The sequence below is a fragment of the Syngnathus acus genome, chromosome 13 (assembly GCF_901709675.1).
Source record: "Syngnathus acus chromosome 13, fSynAcu1.2, whole genome shotgun sequence".
Lineage (NCBI taxonomy): Eukaryota > Metazoa > Chordata > Actinopteri > Syngnathiformes > Syngnathidae > Syngnathus > Syngnathus acus.
In genome coordinates this window covers 4,189,856-4,211,037 of record NC_051098.1, presented here as the reverse complement: position 1 = coordinate 4,211,037, position 21,182 = coordinate 4,189,856, and the positions used below count along the sequence as shown (strand labels likewise).

The 21,182-nt window shown below is 43.4% G+C and overlaps 1 protein-coding gene across 9 annotated transcripts in view; it reads left to right on the top strand.

Moving 5' to 3' along the window:
* The window catches only part of LOC119132359 (cartilage intermediate layer protein 2-like), a 67,807-nt gene extending 47,582 nt beyond the window's left edge, over window positions 1-20,225 (top strand). For 2 of the 9 annotated variants that reach the window (XM_037267546.1, XM_037267545.1), the window contains exons 3-8: window positions 129-159; window positions 268-294; window positions 458-641; window positions 734-846; window positions 1,336-1,507; window positions 1,717-1,849. In XM_037267546.1, the coding sequence (XP_037123441.1) occupies window positions 129-159; window positions 268-294; window positions 458-641; window positions 734-846; window positions 1,336-1,507; window positions 1,717-1,831 (642 nt within the window). In that variant the 3' untranslated portion in view covers window positions 1,832-1,849. Of the gene's footprint in view, window positions 1-128; window positions 160-267; window positions 295-457; window positions 642-733; window positions 847-1,335; window positions 1,508-1,716; window positions 1,850-5,183; window positions 5,187-13,014; window positions 13,061-13,679; window positions 13,731-13,923; window positions 13,955-14,062; window positions 14,185-14,734; window positions 14,762-16,141; window positions 16,314-16,409; window positions 16,523-16,753; window positions 16,926-17,012; window positions 17,114-17,820; window positions 17,993-18,093; window positions 18,207-18,419; window positions 18,592-18,689; window positions 18,803-19,658; window positions 19,831-20,078 lie in introns of those variants that run through there. The other 7 variants (XM_037267538.1, XM_037267541.1, XM_037267540.1 and 4 more) reach the window with 7 other exon arrangements.
* Window positions 20,226-21,182: the final 957 nt, after the last annotated feature.

Here is a 21,182-nt window from a genome sequence, read left to right as displayed (position 1 = left end):
TTTTATCTGCCCCTCTGTCTCCACTGAACGGGAGCAAGCCGTCTCCTGTTTCCAGTTTATGTAATTGCCCATTGAAACAGTGTGAGATTTAACCTGGTCCACCGTGTCTAATGCCTGTTCTCCCACAGTTGGGACTGACACTTGTGCTCCTGCATGCTGGTAGGATCTTTTTTAAGAAACGCAACCTTGATTTTCACAATACTGCTTTGTGACATGTCATCTTAATAGATGTAAGAAAATGAACATATTTTTGGACTTATTTTCTAGGGGTTCACGTGCATGGCAGCAATGATGGTAAGCAAGCGACTCAATTTTTTTATCCTGCATATGCTTTTTATTTTCTCCAATTTAAGGTGTAACAACCATTGTGCAAGTTAAACCTGCTTAAAGTCAATAAAAATGTTTGACAATTTGATATCTGATCACTGTGACCTAAAAATATGTGCGATCCTCCAAGACGTTGATCCAGAATGCTGGACTCCATGGTTTAACCGAGACGACGCCTCTGGTACTGGAGACTATGAAACTCTTTCGGACCTGCAAAAAGAAAATCCAGGGAAGATATGTGAACATCCAATCCGAATGGAGGTTACAACTACATCTGGAGCCAGTGTTGATTCAACAGGCGATGTGATTCAAGTGTAAGTACAAGTTGAATTAGCGCTGTTGATAGAGAATGCATCCACATAGCCCTCCAGTGAAAGTGACTAATTTCTGCCGGTTGTCCCAACAGGTCTGACACAAACACTGGATTTATTTGTGAAAACGCTAACCAGACACACAATGGCAGTTGTGCAGATTACAAAATCCGTTTCATGTGCCCCCTTGAATTCTGCGGACCTGAAGGTAATCCAGTAAATGACAGTTAATTTCAGCCTGCCGGAAGCAGTTTGAAGAAAATTCTCTTTTTTTTTTTTTTTTTTTATAACATTCCTGTGGCACCACGTTTGCGGAATATGAATTTACGATCAAATTCCACACCCTTTTTTTATATATAGTATATATCAAGGCAGTCATTTTGCAACTTACTGTCCACTGAAAATGACGTCCCCAGTGCTCAATGCTCTGGTAATTGCCAATAACGGCCATCTGAGTATGGTTATTTGGTGTTCAAGTTGATTGGTCACTACCTGAGCGATTTATTTCAGTCAGTAGCAAATGGCAAAATGGCTACAACACCCAAAATGCATCAACATAGGTAGATTTCAGTTAAAAGGGCAAGAGCAAAGACACTTTTTCGGACAAGGCTGTGCGTGTTTACACTCAATTTGGTTCTTAAAAATCGATAGATTGCATATTTTATTAATCCCCTTCTTTTGGGCTCATTCATTTCAGTGTGCAAGACCCCTTGGTATAATCAAGATTACTCCGGTGAGAGTGGAGATTATGAGATGCTTGATATGATCTCTGCTGCAAACCCAGGTGAAATTTGCGATCTTCCACTTGGCATTGAGGTCCAAACTGTAGATGGAAAGCCTTATACTTCAACAGGGGAGACCATTGCCGTGTAAGTACTCGATTCACTGCACATACATACATTTATGTAGGTAAGTGACATCTTCTTGTCACATTGCATACACAAACTACTACACAATACAAGACGTCTGAACTGAAATGACATTTAAGGCCAATTGACAGTCATCACTGTCACAGTTTGATTGATCTGGCTCCTTTTATTGCTGATTTTCGTTGTACTAAATTCTTTCATCTCTGCAGAATGGATACCGAGACTGGGTTCATCTGTAAAAATGATGACCAGAAGGATGGAGGCTGCTCCGATTATAAAGTTCGTTTCATATGTCCCCTTGATTTCTGCAAAACAAAGGAGTAATCATGTGAAATTAAACAACGCTTGATTTCTGCAAAACAAAGGCGTAATCATGTGAAATAAAAAGTTGTTCAAGCAATCAAAAGTTATTCATTCATTTATTCTGTTAAGCCAATTGCGATTTTCACTGCGTGGTTGCAGACAAAACTAAAGCAAAGAGCAAATGAGCAAATGCATGTAGTGTACAATTACTAGTTACATATTTACATAAATTACATTTTCATAGTGCATACTAGTGAAACAAAATGTTCATAAGAAAAAAAACTGTATCCCACAACACTTTTATACATTCTTATACTTTTATTTTTTAATACATATCTACCTTTTCAGAATAATAAAATAACGTAGGTGGGTTTTATTTGCGCAAATTCGACAAAATCAAAACTAATTAAAATTAAAATTTTGTTTTCTTCAAGTAATAATGATAATGTACGCGGCAGATTGGTGCACTGTTGCACTGGCACATTTAACTCACAGAGCAGAGGTGCAAAGAGTGATTTTGACTCCAGCTTCTTGTGTGAATTTTGCATATTTGCCTTTTGGTTATCTCTCGATACTCCGGTTTCCTCGCACATTCCAAAATCATGCTTGATGGGCCAATTTACCACCTTAATTTTTTTGTAGGTGTTACTGTGACAGTTTAGGCTTCAGAGTCATCGGCGGTCACTCGTAGTCGAGTATGACGGTCCTCCTTCTTGGTCTTTGTGGGTCTTCAGGTGGTTGAAGAGGCCGATCCTGGACCCGATAACTCTGGTGCAGTGTGGACAGGGGAATGTAATGGTGGTGGGTTTGGGTTGGGCCTGCTTGGTGGGGGCTCTCTCCTTTCTGCGTCTGCGTTTGTCTTGAGCGGCATGGTGGAGGTCAACGTTCTATTGAGCGGCGCCGTCACGGACAAGGTTTCTCCACGTCGTCCTGTCTGCGGCCTTGTCTTCCCAAATTTTAAGGTTTATGTGACACTTCTTCAGGTTTGCTTTTATGTTGTCCTTGAACCTCTTCTTCTGACCTCCGCTTTCGGGGCCCGCTTTCCTTCAGCGAGCTGGGAATAAAGAACTTGTTTTGGGAGGCGAGAGTCAGGCATGCGGATTACATGGCCAATCCATCTCAGTTGGTTTTGGGCAATGGTGGCAGTGATGGTAGGCAAGCCAGCCTCCTCCAGGACGCTGGTGTTGGTGCGTCGGTCCTTCCAGCTGATCCTGAGGATTTTCCGCAGGCATCTGTGATGGTAGGTGCCCTTAAGTGCCTGCTGTATGTGGTCCAGGCTTCTGACCCATACAGAAGGGTGGGGAGGACCACAGCTTTGTAGACCAAGATTTTGGTCTTTGCTTGGAGGTCACGATTCTCGAAGACTCGCTTCCGTAGCCTTGAGAAAGCCCCACTGGCACAGCTGAGGCGATGGTCAATTTCATCATCAATGGTGGCTTTAGATGACAGGAGGCTGCCAAGATAGGGGAAGTGGTCAACCTTTTCCAGTCGGATGTTATCAATAGAGATGTTTGGGGGGCGGACAAGCAAACTGCAGTTTGGTAGTGGTTGGTGGAGGATTTGGGTCTTTTTTATATTAATGGCTAGACCAAGCTGTTTGTATGCCTTCGCGAAGGCAGACAGAATACTCTGTAGGTCTTCTTCCGACAGGGCTACAAGGGCATTGTCGTCCGCATACTGCAGCTCCATGATGGATATGGTGGCGGTTTGACCTTTAGCCCTGAGTCGGTTGATGTTGAAAAGTTGACCGTCAGTTCTGTACATGATTTTGACTCCGTGGGGCAGATGCTTGCTTGTATGGCGGAGGGTAGCAGCAATAAAGATGGAAAATAGTGTTGGAGCGATGACGCATCCCTGTTTGACACCTGTGTCAACCCTGAAGGGTTCCGTCTCGTCTCCACTGCCGCTGAGCACTGTGGCTGACATGTTATTATGCAGTAGTCTCAGTACTCTGATGTATTTGTCTGGGCAGCCAATCTTGGATAGAACCAGCCAAAGGGCCTGACGGTTAACTGAGTCGAAGGCTTTGGTGAGGTCTATGAAGGCCATGTATAGTGGTTGATTTTGTTCCCGGCATTTTTCTTGCAGTTGTCGAGCAATGAAAACCATGTCTGTGGTGCCTCTACTTGGGCGAAATCCACTCTGAGACTCAGGAAGGATGATTTCTGACAGGGGGGTGAGTCTGTTGGCTAGAACCCGAGCGAGGGCTTTCCCTATGGTGGAGAGGAGAGAAATGCCACGGTAATTCCCGCAGTCTGCCTTGTCTCCTTTCTTGAATACGGAGACGATTAAGGCATCTCTGAGCTGCGCAGGGATTTCCTCTTCTTCCCAGATCTTAAGAAGCAGGGCATGGATGTGCCTGAGAAGGTCGGGTCCGCCTTTCTTCAAGACCTCTGCTGGAATTCCATCGGGCCCAGCAGCCTTGTTGTTCCTCATCTTCCCAATGGCATCCTGCAGCTCGTTCAGGCTGGGTGGCTCTCCCATGCTTTCAGCTGTGGGCTGTTGTGGTAGTTGATCAAGAGCCTCCATCTCAGGTATAGTGTCCCTGTTTAAGAGGTCCTCGTAGTGTTCTTTCCACCTGTTTGCAATTGCCTCCTTGTCCTTCAGCAGCAGGCCATCGTTTGAGCGAAGGGGGGTTAGGCAGCGGTGGCTGGGACCATACACCGCTCTTGTGGCATCAAAGAAGCCTCTCGTGTCTCCAGAGTCAGCAAGCTGCTCGATCTCCAGAACCTTCTTTGTCCACCATTGGTTCTTCAGTTTCCTAACCTGTGTTTGGACGGCTGCCTTCGCTTTGGCATGGGCTACTCGTTTCACCTTGCAGTGGACGTCATTTTGCCAGGTGATGAAAGCCTGCCGCTTGTTGTTAATTAGCTGCTGGAGCTCAGTGTCATTCTCATCAAACCAGTCTTGATGCGTACGCTTTTTGTGCCCGAGGATTTTTTTGCAGGTGTTCATTATGGGAGTCGAAAGTGTGCTCCAGTGTGTTTCAGTATCCTCTGGGTAGTGGTTGGGCAGCGCTGCACTAAGAGCCTCCTGCAGCTGTTGTTGGTAGGCGGTGTCATTCAACAGCTCGATGTTTATTCTTGGCCGGCATTGTCTTTTCTGCATCCGTTTTGTCCGCATTAGGCGGATGGACATGATGGAGCGAATGAGGCGATGGTCGGTCCAGCAGTCGTCTGCACTGGTCATTGCTCTGGTGTTTAGGACATCGCGGCGGTCTTTAGAGCGGACAATGACATAGTCGATGAGATGCCACAGTTTGGAGCGAGGATGCATCCAAGATGTTTTGAACTTGTTAATTTGACGGAAAAGTGTGTTGGTGATGACCAGGTTGTGTTCTGAGCACTTGGTTAGTAGTAATGTGCCATTAGAGTTTGTGTTTCCAACCCCTTCTCTTCCCAGCGTACCCCTCCGTAGGTGGTGGTTTCGTCCCACTCTGGCGTTGAAGTCTCCAAGCAGGATTAGCTTATCCTCCTTGGGGACTTCCGATAGGACTTTGACTAGGTCAGCGTAGAAGGCCTCCTTAACTTCGTCCTGTGCATCAAGTGTTGGTGCATAGGGACTAATGACCGTGGCCATCTGATTGTTGGCAAGCATCAGGCGCATGGTCATTAGGCGCTCGTTAATGCCCACAGGGAGTTCATGGAGGTGGTTGATGAGGCGGTTCTTGATAGCAAAACCCACACCATGGATTCTTGGCTCAGTTGCAGGTTTTCCTTTCCAAAAGAAAGTATATCCACCTTTTTCCTCCTTCAGCTGCCCTTCATCTGCTAGTCGGGTCTCGGAGAGTGCTGCGATGTCGATCTGGAACTTCCTTAGTTCTCTGGAGATGATGGCAGTTCGCCTTTCAGGTCGATCACTGGCTTGGTTGTCCGTTAGGGTCCGCACGTTCCAGGCTCCAATGTGTACATGTTTTTGTTTCTGACCGCGTGATGGTGATCCCTCTGGATGCGGTATTCCAGACAGGATTTTGTGAGGCAGGCTATGTTTAGGGTACCTTTTCTAACCCCCTCCCCTAAATGGGGTGAGCAGAGTGGATCCTAAATAGGGCTGCTCAGTCATGGGTGCAGCTGCCGAGAAGCTCTTCTGCCTCAGTCCAAGAACTTAACGACTGAATCTAACACCCACCGCCTGTGTGCCAGGTTGTGGCTAGGGGCTGCCAGACCTCACTGTCCTGCCCCCGTTACCACTTCCTGATCGGCACAGGACTTTGTTGTCCAGGATGTAAAATGGAATACGTTCCCTTCAGGAGGACGCCTGCGCGTGACGTCTTTTAGCGTGGGGAGACTGATGCGCCTGCAGCCACCACACGGTCCTTGGCAGAAATGGCCCGGGATCCAATGGCATGGGTCTATGACGATTGGAGACCACCCTCTGTTGCAGCCTTCGTCCGCCTTCAGTGCCGTTGTGACTCACAGTGTCATCCTCCGCCACTCCCACCGTTGAGGTCTTTGGATCGCACTTTGTCTGGAACCTCCCCTTCGACCTCACCGCCATGGTTGAACCTACCAGGAGCCGAGACTCCAGACGGCATCGCTCTTAGGTTCATCGGAACACGCAAGGCTCTCCACCACGGCAAGGTGGCGATCCATGGAGAACAGGTTTCAGAGTGCACACCACCTAACCCGCCCATGGACCTCCGTGAAAGGCTCCAGCACACCCTTGACCCTCATGAGGAATATATTTTTAGAAGATGAATGGATAAATGATCAATTTGACCCCAAGTCAAATGGGATCAAACTAACAGTGGCATGAATTATTTGATTCTAAATCGTTATGATGAAGTGCATCCATCTTGGGCCAGCAGGGTGGGCCACACCCTGGAGTGGTTTCCATCCAATTGCTGGGAAGACAAACGACAATTCACACGCCAGAAAAATCAAATTGATTTTACAGAATGTCGTAAAAGTTAAGCCATTGTTACTACTACTACTACTACTACTACTACTACTACTACTACTACTACTACTACTAAGAATAATAATAATAATAATAATAATGGCGGCTCGGTGGAACACTGGTTAGCACGTCCGCTTCACAGTTAGGAGGGTACCGGTTCGATTCCACCTCCGACCCTCCTCGCGATGTGTACATGTTCTACCTGTGCCCGCGTGGGTTTTCTCTGGACACTTCAATAGTCTCCAGCACACCTGCGATCCCTGTGGGGACAAGCGGTATAGAAAATGGATGGATGGATAATAATTTAACGCAGTGGTTCCCAAAGTGGGCGGTACCGCCCCCCTGGGGGCGGTGGAAAGATCTGGGGGGGCGGTGAGGAAGAAAGGGGCGGTAGGGGGGCGGTAGGGGGGCGGCAGTCGATTTGTACACAACACGCCGCTCTGGCCCAGTCAGATCCGACAGCATAGACTACAAAAGCAAAAGCTCAGGTTTGTAATTTCAAGCTTGTAATGTTCAGAATTTTATCTTATAATAAAAACCGCATTCTGGCGGTCAACATCATCTTGAGTTCAAGTCAACATGAAATTGGGGACTCGCCAGAACGCGCCGTGTTGTGTTGTGTTGAGCTGGTTAGGGCAGTGGTCCCCAACCACCGGGCCGCGGACCGGTACCGGTCCGTGGGTCACTTGGTACCGGGCCGCCAAGCCGCACAGAATTATTTTTTTTATCGACGATCAATTAATTCAGGTCAAGACACTCGTCCCGGTCACGTGACATGTTTTCCCAGTCGAGCCCGCAAAGCTAATATGTGGCGACAGGCTAACTAACCAGGCAGTGAAGCATTCAAAACTGCTTCAACACATGGAGACCAAGCATCCTGCAATAAAAGACAAACCTTAAATCACTTCGGGTGTCATTGTCTCCGATTACGTCTAGATGGGACTGGCTCGTTTCTGAGAAACAAACTTAGTGCTCCCACTAATTCAACGTAATGGTAATGATATTATAAATGTATTATTTATTTATTTATATAAATGTATTATTTATTTATATAAATGCCGGTCCATGGGGGGGGGGGGGCGCTAGGAATTCACTGGGGAGCCAAAGGGGGCGCCAGCCTGCAAAAGTTTGGGAACCACTGATTTAACGTCAATGCGTCTTTCACCCTATTGGTTTGCTTTTTCTTTGGCAGCAAGGGCGAGGGCAGAATTCACTAAAGGATTTTGTGTGGCGCTAACGAGTAAACATGGAAAACACAGAGAGCGTATAATTCACAAAGCGCATGCGGATGGTGACAGCTCGGTTAGTCTGTTAATCTGTCTCTGTTTCCACCCCTGCCAGTCAGCTCGGTTAGTCTGTTGGTCTGTGTCTGTTGCCACCCCTGTCGGTCAGCTCGGTTAGTCTGCTAGTTTCCCTCTGCTGCCACCCCTGTAAATCAGCACTGTTAGTTCTGTTAGTCTGTTACTCTGTTGCTCTCCCTGTCAGCCAGTTCTGTCACCACGTTCTGTTAGTTTGCCTCCCTCTTTCCCCGATAGTCTCCGTCCTGCTCTTTCCTGCCTGTTTGTTCCCCTCATCCTCATCCACCACCCTTTTGCCTCAATAAACCCTGGTCCAAACTGCATTTGGTCGCTCAGCTCCATTCCGCACGTGACAATCACAGCACTCAATTACTAACGTGTATGCACCAATTGGTGCGGAATAATGTGTGTACGCATGTAATTAGTTTGTCAATATGTCCATCCATATTTCCCGTCTTGAGTGTGTATGTATTGTGCAAAGAAACGTAGAACATCCTCAGAACATGTGTATCCACAACTAATGAAGGATCAGATGCTACACTGTGAAGGTAATGTGGTGAATAAGTAAAGTTAAAATAAAGAATGATTTGTTGAAAACACAACTTGGAAGTATGGGAAAGGGTTTTGTTTCTGTTCCCACACAAAAACTCAAGTGCAAAGTATGAAGAATGAAGAAATGTTACTGGCTGTAAACACATAAAATAAGGGCCAAACTGTAGTTTTCCCTAGCCGAGTAAACAGGGTCGACAAGTGATTTAGGCCGCATCGCCTTTTGTGTGCTTTTTTTTTTTTTAAACTAAAGGCCAAGCACTTAAAATTTCAGTGGCAGTCCTTGAGCTATTAGGGACAGTGCCCTGGTTACACAGGCCCAGCTGGTTCTTTCAATCTCTTTGGGCCTTCACATCACTCAAACATTTTAGGTGACTCCCCAGTCCTTGCACTTGTGCAATAGTGCATGACCTAATCCGGACAGGGCCTAGGTCACGCAGGTTCAGCTTTAGTTCAGGTTTAGTTCTTGTAGTTGCCGTGGGCATTCAAGTCACTCATACATTAGGTGAATCCCCAGTTACTGCTCAAATTTTGTAGCCCCTTTATTCAAAACAGGCCAGCATGCCGATGTCATACCTTGGCCAGTCCAGCTTGAGTGACTGGCTGGGTTGGTCTCACATTCTGTGTAAGATTATTCTGTATAAGGTAGCAAATTCGACGACACATTATCAGTAGGGTAAAACTAACCTGTCTCACGACGGTCTAAACCCAGCTCACGTTCCCTATTAGTGGGTGAACAATCCAACGCTTGGTGAATTCTGCTTCACAATGATAGGAAGAGCCGACATCGACATTGTCCGGCGTGCTTATCATGAAGCTGAGGCTTGATATAGTACGGAACTGTACTATATCTCTCGTCCAACCAACAGGACTAGACCTTCAACAATAAAATATCGCTTGTTGAATGATATAGGGCTACAGAGGGAACTAGGAGGAGGTGAGTGGGTCTAATCTGTCAGTACAGCAGAGACTAGGAGGCTGATGCACTCTGAACCAATTCTTAAAGGTATGATTGAATCACTGCATCACAGTTGGTTTTGATTTGAAGTCGATCAAGATGTTGTCCGTTTTGTTAATGTACGGCATGGCCCAGAGGGCAAACAGGGAGGAAAGGGAGTCAGTTTGCCGTATGTCACATAGCACCAGGTGTCGACACAACACGTGCAAACACGTCTGTATAATGTATCTACGGTTCCGGCATGTTCTGCACTTGACGCCCAAGTAGTAAATTAGTCACAAATTCAACGGTAGTCGGATGATTATCCCTCTGCAGGGCTCATGTTAGTAAAGTACATTATCATTAATCTCCTGATTTATGCTATGCAAAATTTACATTGTTTTCCTCCACCATTCACAGAGCACAAGGTTTGTGTTACAAAAATTACATGTCATGGTGCTCATCTTGTGGTTTAATGTGAAATACCCCTACCCTTTTGCCATCCTTCCTTACCATCAACTGTAGTGTTTCCTATTCGGCTTTGACTTTTTGATTTTCAGATTTTATACAAGAGGCAAAATGAAAACTCGACTGATATGCAAACCTGCTTATTTCAAGCATTGGCTATGTTTCCGTCGAACAAATGTATTCAATAAAAGCAATTGATCTAATTTCCCGATATTTTACATCAATATCTAAATATGTCGAGTTCAGGGGTTCTACTCTACTTGGGCAATACTGATGATTTTGATCTGCCGGTTTATCACAGCTAAAAATTAAACACTGTATCCCTTTTTCCAGACTGTGTAGACTCATTCAAGTAAAAACGATTAACGTCCTGTGTAGAAATACATTATCATTCAAGTCACAAATTGTTATTGTCCTGTTCACCCTCAGTCCAGCTTGCTTACTCATATCACTCTAGTCTTTTCTGCATCCTTTTCCACTGTTGGTTCCTGTTAGTATATCAAATAACTCGCCTTGTGCTACATAGAAATTTTGTTGACTGTAAACACATGAAACACGGACTGCGGTTGCGCGATCGGACCAAATTAAGCTCCCTGCGCACTGAGGTCCACTTAAATTTTGGAAAGTACATCAGGGCTTTAAAAACATTTTCAAAATTTTAGCGACGGCTCTGTCACAGTAATGCGACCAGCGCGGTGCAGTTGCGCGGTCGGCGACGCGCTACTTTTGCGCGTTCGGTGGTGCGCTGCAGTTGCGCGATCGGACAAAATTAAGCTCCCTGCGCACTTAGGTCAACTTAAATTTTGGAACGTACATCAGGACTTTATAAATATTTTCTAAATTTCAGCAACGGCTCTGTCACAATAATGCGACCAGCGCAGTGGGCGACGGGCTACGGTTGCGCGTTCGGCGGTGCGCTGCAGTTGCGCGATGTAATAATGTATTTACATATTATGTCCCCAAGCGGTTGCCCATGTGGCAACTAAACAGTTTTATTGACACCGCTTTTTCTTCTACTGTTACTATTCCCGGTATTTGGTCAATCTACACGTCAAAATAATTAGTTGCGATCGAAAGTGTGATGCATGTTTAATTACATTATGCTGTGGTGTTCTCACGCTATTCTCATGCTGGCACATAAATTGAAGTTTCCTCTGCATCCCTATATCATTCAACAACAGACGTTTTGTTATTGAAAACCTACTCCTGTTGGTTGGAAGAGAGGGAACCATACTATATGAAGGCTCAGCTTAATTATAAGCATTGGGTAAAATAGCCCTTGCTCACAGTGTCAGACTAACCCAGCCAGTCACTCAAGCTGGACTGGCCAAGGGATGACATAGGAATGCCGGCCTGCTTCAAATAGAGGGGCTGCAAAGTTTGAGCAAGGACTGGGGATTCACCTAATCATGTATGAGTGTCCTGAAGGCCCACGGCGACTGCAAGAACTAGCTGAACCTGTGCAACCTAGGTGCTTTCTCGATTAGGTCAAGCACTATTGCACATGCACAAGGACTGGGGATTCACCTAAAATGTTTGGGTGATATGAAGGCCCAAAGAGATTGAAAGAACCAGCTGAGCTTGTGTAACCAGGGCATAGCTCAAAGACTGCCACTGAAATTTTAAGTGCTTGGCCTTTCGTTTAAAAAACAAAAAACAAAAGGTGATGCGGCTAAACCACCTGTCTACCCAGTTTACTCACCTAGGGAACACAGTCCAGCTTGCTTACTCATATCACTCTACTCTTTTCTGCATCCTTTTCCACTGTTGGTTCCTGTTAGTACATCAAATAACTCGCCTTGTGCTACATAGAAATGTTATTGACTGTAAACACATGAAACAATGACCAAATTGGGATGTTTCCCAGCTAAGTATACCGGGCAGACTCCAAACTTCCACCAATTTAGCCACATCGACTGTCGTATGCTTTTTTCTTTCCTAAAATCATCGTCCTTTCAAAAATCCAGTAACAGTATTTGAGCTACTCCGGACAGTGTCCTGGTTGCACAGGCTCAGCTGGTTCTTGCAGTCCCGTGGGGCATTCAGGTCACTCAAACATTAGGTGAATTCCCAGTCCCTGCTCAAATTTTGCGGCCCCTCTGTTTGAGCCAGACCAGCATGCCGATGTCATTCCTTGGCCAGTCCAGCTTGAGTGACTGGCTGGGTTGGTCTCACACTTTGTCTAACATGCTGAGGTCATACCTTGGCCAAACCAGCTTCTGTCTGTCTGTCTGTCTGTCTGTCTGTCCCCCGCCTGCCTGCCTGCCCACACCTTTTCTCATGATCTTGCCTGAATCAAATATCGTCCATCATGCATCATCAATCAATACATGCCTACACTTCACCTTCCTAACAAGCAGGCAACACATTATGTACCAATATGAATTACTTAAACATTATTTTGTATGAATTTCATAGGGGATAGCTTTGTTTGATCGTAATGACTAGACATGTCTCCTTGACCGTGTCGTAGAGATATGTGCTACCTTGTGGCAGGACGAGGTACAATATTCCCTCTAATTGGCAGGCACGTTTTTTTCGAACCAAACATTTATGAAGATTGGTTGTAAGCCATTCATTGTTTTTTTAAAACCCAGCTATAGTCTCTTTTCATTTCCACATCTACAAATCACCTTTCAAATAACATTTTTTATTTATACTGCATTTTACATTTCAAAGATATCTACACACAGTTTCGACACAGCGTTTGAAAACAAAGTTTGATTAAAACTAAAAACGGCAAAGTCTTTTCAAAACGTTTGCCACAGATGTCTGGGGAAATTAAAACATATTTGGAGTACAAATAATACTGTGATTTAAAAAAGTATTTTTCCAAACAAGTTATTTCTGTCGCCAAAATGTTTCTATATGCCTCCAAGTCATTTTTGCTTTAACGACAAATTTCTTTCCAAAGGAATTCCAAATTTCTTACTTTTCCACTAAATACCTCAAATAAATTCCAGACATTCCCATGGTCACCTGACCCTTGAAACGCATGAAAAAAAAAACTATATAAAGAACTTGTAAATGGAGTTATTGTATGGATTTCCACTTCTTGAACAGAAGGGACAGAGCCAACACTCAAGCATAGCTTGAATGGTGAGTAGTTGTGCAAGTGACAATTATGCTTCATACTTCACTTATTCTTAGTCATGTTGTCAAAATTCGAATGGTGCGGCGTCTCATTTTGGGTTAACTACTAGTCTAAAATAAAATATATCAATGTTGAAATGTGAGATTTATATGTGGTTTCTGTCGAGTCTTTATGTGATGCTCCTTTTTTACCCATTAAGTATATTTTTGTATAAACAATTAAGTAGGGAAGAGTGTTAAAAGGTGAACTGATTTGCAATTGGTGTTCATATCCTGTCCTCCTAGTTGCATAGTTTTAGAACTTTGCGACCAGAACCATTCAAAACGAATTGGTATCTTTTAAAGTTTGTGCTACAGAATAGGACAACCTTCTAACTCTCTTTAATTCTGTGCGTGTTCAGTGAAGTCTGTCACTTGGTTCTTATCGAGAGCGGCATCCACCCCATCGAGGAGTTAAGGCTAAAATTCCCTCAGTTCTTGAGGATCTCTACGACATCTTTCTGTACTGTGAGCATTTTGTTTTACATTTCATGTGGTAAATTGTACAATTTTGTCTACAATCTTAAAATAGGGAGATGCATTTATGACTGGAATGCTTATGAGAAATGTGGTTTTCTTTCTAAAGGAAAAGTCCTACCTTGCTGTACGAATGACACATCCAATGATGATAAAATGGGTAATGTATGAACATATACCATATACAAACAGCAGCTGGATAGATGAAGATTTCATAGCAATATTATTTATCTACTCCTCTGTCTCCACTGAACGGGAGCAAGCCGTCTCCTGTTTCTAGTTTATGTAATTGCCCATTGAAACAGTGTGAGATTTAACCTGGTCCACTGTGTCTAATGCCTGTTCTCCCACAGTTGGGCCTGACACTTGTGCTCCTGCATGCTGGTATGATCTTTTTTAAGAAACGCAACCTTGATCTTCACAATACTGCTTTGTGACATGTCATCTTAATAGATGTAAGAAAATGAACATATCTTTGGACTTATTTTCTAGGGGTTCATGTGCATGGCAGCAATGATGGTAAGCAAGCGACTCAATTTTTTTATCCTGCATATGCTTTTTATTTTCTCCAATTTAAGGTATAACAACCATTGTGCAAGTTAAACCTGCTTAAAGTTATATAAATATCTGTATTCTGTGTAGAATTCCTTCTTTTTGTTTGCCCAAATGTGGTTTGCAGTATAATACTACAATCTGACACTTGTGCTCCTGCATGCTGGTATGATCCTTTTTAAGAAACGCAACCTTGATCTTCACAATACTGCTTTGTGACATGTCATCTTAATAGATGTAAGAAAATGAACATATTTTTGGACTTATTTTCTAGGGGTTCATGTGCATGGCAGCAATGATGGTAAGCAAGCGACTCAATTTTTTTATCCTGCATATGCCTTTTATTTTCTCCAACTTAAGGTATAACAACCATTGTGCAAGTTAAACCTGCTTAAAGTTATATAAATATCTGTATTCTGTGTAGAGTTGCTTCTTTTTGTTTGCCCAAATGTGGTTTGCAGTATAATACTACAATCTGACACTTGTGCTCCTGCATATTGGTATGAGCCTTTTTAAGAAACGCAACCTTGATCTTCACAATACTGCTTTGTGACATGTCATCTTAAAAGATACAGGAAAATGAACATATTTCATTTGGACTTATTTTTCTAGGGGGCCATGTGCAAGCTACCAGTGATCGTAAGCAAAGCATACATTTTTTCATTATCATTATTATTTGTTTTCTCCAATTAAAGGCATACCGTATTTTTCGGACTATACGTCGCGTTTTTCTTTCATAATTTGGGTGGAGGGGGGGGGGCGACTTATACTCAGGAGCGATTTATATGTGAATTTTTCCACAAATTTTTACTTGATCATTAACATTTTACTTACTAGTATAGTTGATCACTTCACACGTTATTTTCACTTTAAACCGCATGAGGGCGCACTATGGCTGTAGAATAAGAGCGATCCAGGGCACTTGCGTGTGTTGGTTCACATGTTGAGCTCTTCATTTGTGAAATAAAACCCAAACCCACGTCTTGCCTGGTACTTTGGTAACGCTACAATATAGTTATATACGTTGATCTGTGGAATAATTGGAGCTGCCAACTGACAACGAGGCTGACGTCAGCGGCGCACGTAGATCCGGAATCGACAGCTGTTTTTTTGTTTTTTTTGTTTTTTTGACACAGAGGATGGATTGAATGATTTGGAGTGACACGGATGGTTCGTTAAAATTGTTGTTTATATTACATTTATTTGATATATCTAGTCTGACGTCAGCGGCGCACGTAGTTCCGGTGTCAACAGCTGTGTTGTTTTTTTGGTTTTTTTTGAAGTGACACGGAAGACGAAGAATCTGATGGATTTATTGATTTGGAGTGAGACGGATGGTTCGATAAAATTGTTGTTTATATTATTGTTATTTCATACATAGTTTATATATTGTTATATGGGCCTGTAGAAAAAATTGAACTGCAACGCGCCGCTGACGTCGGACTTGTTTACATAAAGGAGGTCAAACTCGATCGATGGCTTTAATGATTTGGAGTGACACCGATGGGTTGATAAAGTAGTTATTTATGTTATAGTTTTTTGAATAACTGTTATTGTTACATCAAGCCCGTTCTCAGCTTCTCGTTTGTGTTTATGTCACGTTAGCATACCGTATCGTTTAGCCTGTTGTTGCTCGTTCATGTCTGTTCTTGGTGTTGGATTTTGTCGAATAAATTTCCCCCAAAATGCGATTTATACTCCGGAGCGACTTATATATGTTTTTTTTCACTTTATTGTGCATATTATGGCCGATGCGACATATATTCCGGAGCGACATTTAGTCCGAAAAATACGGTAACTCCCATTGTACAAGCTCAACCCGCTTATAGATCTGATTATAGTTATTTTTTCATATTAGCCAAATGTGATTCACATCATAACATCTTCAGACTCCCAATGTACAATAGTGTTTGGAATGAAATTCGTATTTGCTTTACCAGTAATAGTCACTGCTATACAAGTGTTGCATTAGGATTACAAGATGAATTGTGATCCGTGATCTGCATGTGATCTGTCTAGAATGCTGGACTTCATGGTTTGATCGAGACGACCCTTCTGGTACTGGAGACTATGAAATTCTTTATGAATTGTACAAAGAATATCCAGGGAAGATATGTGAACATCCAAAAGGAATTGAAGCTAGAACCATATTAGGAGAAAGTGTTGGGTCAACAGCCAATGTGATTCAAGTGTAAGTCAAACTTGTTGATGATGTAGAATCCCCCCGCCCCCCCCCCCCTCCCTCCCTCCAGTAAAAGTGACTGATTTCTGATTGTTGTTTCAACAGATCTGACACACACACTGGATTGATTTGTAGGAACGCTGACCAGCCAGACAATTGGCCTTGTCAAGATTATAAAGTTCGTTTCTTGTGCCCCCTCGAATTTTGCAAACCAGCAGGTAAACTTGTGCAAAACATTCACCGGGTTTCTGTAACAAGGGTAATTACATAGAATGTGTATTTCAAGCAAACTATGTTGTTCAGCTAAAGAGAAAGTAAGCCAACTAATGTATAAATGACTATCAATTTCACAAATACATTGATGTGGAGTGCTTGATAGCAGTTTTGACTAGTTAACGCAATTATAGTATTTCATCAAGTCTTGCTATGTGCTCTTATGACTGCTCCAGAATGCTGGACTCCATGGTTTGATCGAGACGACCCTTCTGGTACTGGAGACTATGAAACTCTTTATGAATTGCACAAAGAATATCCAGGGAAGATATGTGAACGTCCAAGTAGAATTGAGGTTCTAACGACATCTGGAGCCAGTGTTGAATCAACAGGCAATGCCATTCAAGTGTAAGTACAACTTGAACTGTTGATATAGAATGCCCCCACTATAGACCTCCAGTGAAAGTGACTGACCTCTGATGGTTGGTTCAACAGATCTGACACACACACTGGATTTATTTGTCAAAACACTGACCAGCCTTGTGCAGACTATAAAGTCCGTTTCATGTGCCCCCTTGAATTCTCCAAACCATCAGGTAATCTTGGGCTAAAACTCATTTACTGGGTTTCTGTAAAAAGGGCAATTATATACAATCTGTATTTCAAGCAAACTAAGTTGTTTAACTGATGAGTAAATGTGCCAAGTCATGGATGAATGCTTTTATCAATTTCACAAATACATTGATGTGGAGGGCGGCTCAGTGGGGCACTGGTTAGCACTTCCGCCTCACAGCTAGGAGGGTGCAGATTCAATTCCACCACCGGCCCTCCCTGTGTGGAGTTTGCATGTTCTCCCTGTGCCCGCGTGGGTTATCTCCGGGCACTCCGGTTTCCTCCCACATCCCCAAAACACGCTCGGTAGCCTGAATGAGCACTACAAATTGTCCCGAGGTGTGAGTGAGAGTGCGAATGGTTAGTCGTCTCTGTGTGCCCTGCGATTGGCTGGAAACCAGTTCAGGGTGTCCCCCGCCTACTGCCCGATGACTGCTGGGATAGGCTCCAGCATGCCCCTGACCTCTGTGAGGACAAGCAGTATAGAAGGATGGATGGATGGATGGATGGATGGATGGATGGATGGATGGATGGATGGATGGATGGATGGATGGATGGATGGATGGATGGATGGATGGATGGATGGATGGATGGATGGATGGATGGATGGACATTGTTGTGGAGTACTGGATAGCAATTTTGACCATCTAACATAATTTCATTTCAACAAATTCTGCTGTGACTGCACCAGAATGCTGGACTCCATGGATTAATCGAGACAGCCCTGGTGGTTCTGGAGACTATGAAACTCTTCCTAGCCTGCTCAAAGAATATCCAGACAAGATATGTGAATATCCAACTGGAATTGAGGCCAGAACCGTATCAGGAGCCAGTGTTGAGTCAACAGGCAATGCAATTCATGCGTAAGTGCGGTATAGCAAGATGAAATACCAATGTTGATGTCGAATGAGGCTACGTCATCCCTTTAGTGAAGGTGATTATTTTCTGCCGATTGTCTCAACAGATCTGACACACGCACTGGATTTATTTGTAGAAATGTTGACCAGCCTTACAATGGGCTTTGTGCAGATTATGAAGTTCGTTTCTCGTGCCCCCTTGATTTTTGCAGACCAGCAGGTAATCTTGCGCTAAAACACACTAAGTTGGATTCTGTAAAATGGGTAAAATGTGTATTTCAAACAAACTAAGTGGCTTAGATCATGGGAAAACTAGCAAATTATTGTACATTGTATTTCAGCAATTTCACCAACATACATTGATCTGGAATACTAAATATCAATTTTGATCATCAACATTTCATTTCAACAAATTCTGCTGTGACTGCTCCAGAATGCTGGACTCCATGGATGAATCGAGACAGCCCTGGTGGTTTTGGAGACTATGAAACTCTTTCCGACCTGCAAAAAGAAAATCCAGGGAAGATATGTAAACATCCAATTGGAATTGAGGCCAGGACCGTATCAGGAGCCAGTGTTGAGTCAACAGGCAATGTGATTCAAGTGTAAGTACGGTATAAGATGAACTACCAATGTTGATGTCGAATGATGCTACTTCATCCCTTTAGTGAAGGTGATTATTTTCTGCCGATTGTCTCAACAGATCTGACACACGCACTGGATTTATTTGTAGAAATGTTGACCAGCCTTACCATGGGCTTTGTGCAGATCATGAAGTTCGTTTCTCGTGCCCCCTTGAATTCTGTGAACATAAAGGTAATCTAGTGCATAATGCACGACAGTTTATTTCAGCCTATTTTCAGGAGTTTAAAGAAAAAATCAACTCAAAGTTTTTCTTTACGATATTTTCTGTGGTACTACTATTCTATTTTCTTTTAATATTGTGGTTGTGGACTCTGAATTATCCAGCAAAGTCCAGCTACTTCCATTTTGCCACTTGCTGTTGACTGAAAATGACATCACTGAGTATGGTCGTTTGGCTTTCAAGTTGATTGGTCACTACTTGAGCGATTCATTTTCCATCTACAGCAAGTGGCAAAATGGCCCCACCCCTGAGATGGATCAAAATAGATAGCTAATCGCAGGGCACACAGAGACAAACAACCATCCACAAATGCAATATTGGGGCAAACATTTTTGCTGGTACATTTTATTTCCATCACATCCACGTTCTCTTTTTCTTGACTTTGCTCGTCTTTGCAGTTTATAATTTTTGCTACCTTTTACCATGTTTCCCTACACACTCTACTTGTCCCTTAATTCTGTTTTGATTACAATAACTCTCAACGTCAACCTTTTCAGTAGAACAAGTTCAGTCATCTGAACACACCAAGAGCTAGGACACTTTTTCAAACTAGGATGTGTGTGTGTGTGCGTGTGTCTATGTGTGTGCGTGTGCGTGCGTGCGTGTGTGTGTGTGTGTGTGTGTGCGTGTGTGTGTGCGTGCGTGTGTCTGTGTGTGTTTGTGTGAGTGTGTGTGTGTGTTTGCGTGGGTGTGCTTGTGTGCATGTGTGTGTATTTGTTGTTGTTTCACTTTGCCTAAATTGATTCCAAAGAAAACTCCAAATTGCATATTGAAATGATTCCCCTCTTCTGGACTCATTCATTTCAGTGTGCACGACATCATGGTTTAATCAAGACAAACCCAGTGGCACTGGAGATTATGAGATACTTGATAAAATCTATGCTGAAAACCCAGGTGAAATGTGTCGTCTTCCACTTGCCATTGAGGCCCAAACTGTAGATGGAAAGCCTTCCACTTCAACAGGGGACACCATTGCCGTGTAAGTACTAGATCCACTGCCATTACGTAGTACATTTGTGTAGCTAAGTTGAGACTGCTTGTCACAGTACATACACAAACTACTATTCAGTGCAATTTCATCCATTCCCCACAATATATGTATGTACCTACACTGAAATGACTTGAAGGTAATTGGAAGCCATCTTTGCCCACGGTTGGATTGTTGTAGCTCCTTTTATTTCTGATTTTTGTACCCGTGACAGTGACAATATTCTTTCATCTCTGCAGAGTGGATAACAAGACTGGGCTCATCTGTAGAAATTCTGACCAGATGAATGGACGGTGCTCTGATTATAAAGTTCGTTTCTTATGTCCCGTTGATTTCTGCAGAACAAAGGACTAATCATGTGAAATAAAAAAAAATTAAAGCAATCAAAAGTTATTTATTCATTTATCCTTGTAAGCCAATTGAGATTTGCACTGCGTGGTTGCAGACACAACAAAATAAGGGCAAATGCATGTACATCCGGACAGTTTCCTGGTTGCACCGGTGGAAAGAAATGTAGAAAATAATAGAAGGACATGGGCAAATAGGCAAGATGGATTGAGGGTGAACAGGCCCTGAGAAGGTTTCAGGCCTCAGTTGCCTCTTCCCTGGTAAGCGCAGGAAATGCAAGAGTCAAGGTTAGCAGACCACTCTCTCCTCCAACAGTTTCCTCTCACTCATACTCTACACTAGTGGTTCTCAACCTGGGTTCAATCGAAACCTAGGGGTTCGGTGACTCGGTCTCAGGTGTTCGGCAGAGTCTCCGCCGCGGAGGTCCAGACACACCTGAATTATCTTGGCCATCACTGGCTGCAGATGATCACACTACACTGCTTGGCCAATCAGTGCTGTGGGGAATTCAGTGCACTCAGTAGTCAACGTGTGACTGTCGTAATAGTATGTCGTGTGATTTCTGTTAATATTTTAATCCATACTATGTCGAGCAAAAGAAGTAAGTGGTCGGATGATATGTACAACACGGATTCACATGTATCACGGAACGTGATGGAAGTGAGCGTCCTATCTGCATGATTTGTGACGCTAAGTTGAGCAACTCTAGTCTTGCCAAAGTAAAACTAAAGGAACACTTAGTTGTTGTACTAAGTTCATTTTGTTTTCACTTGTCAATCACTTCACTGGTTCTTTTATCTCAAACAAGATATTTTAGGTTGCATTACCTGACATGTTTCGGCTTGTACTTCCGCCTTCATCAGAACAGCCGAAACATGTCAGGTAATGCAACCTAAAATATCTTGTTTGAGATAAAAGAACCAGTGAAGTAAAGGAACACTTCTTGAAGCTTCGTGGAGACAGGGAATACAAGTACACAACACTTACTGAATTCA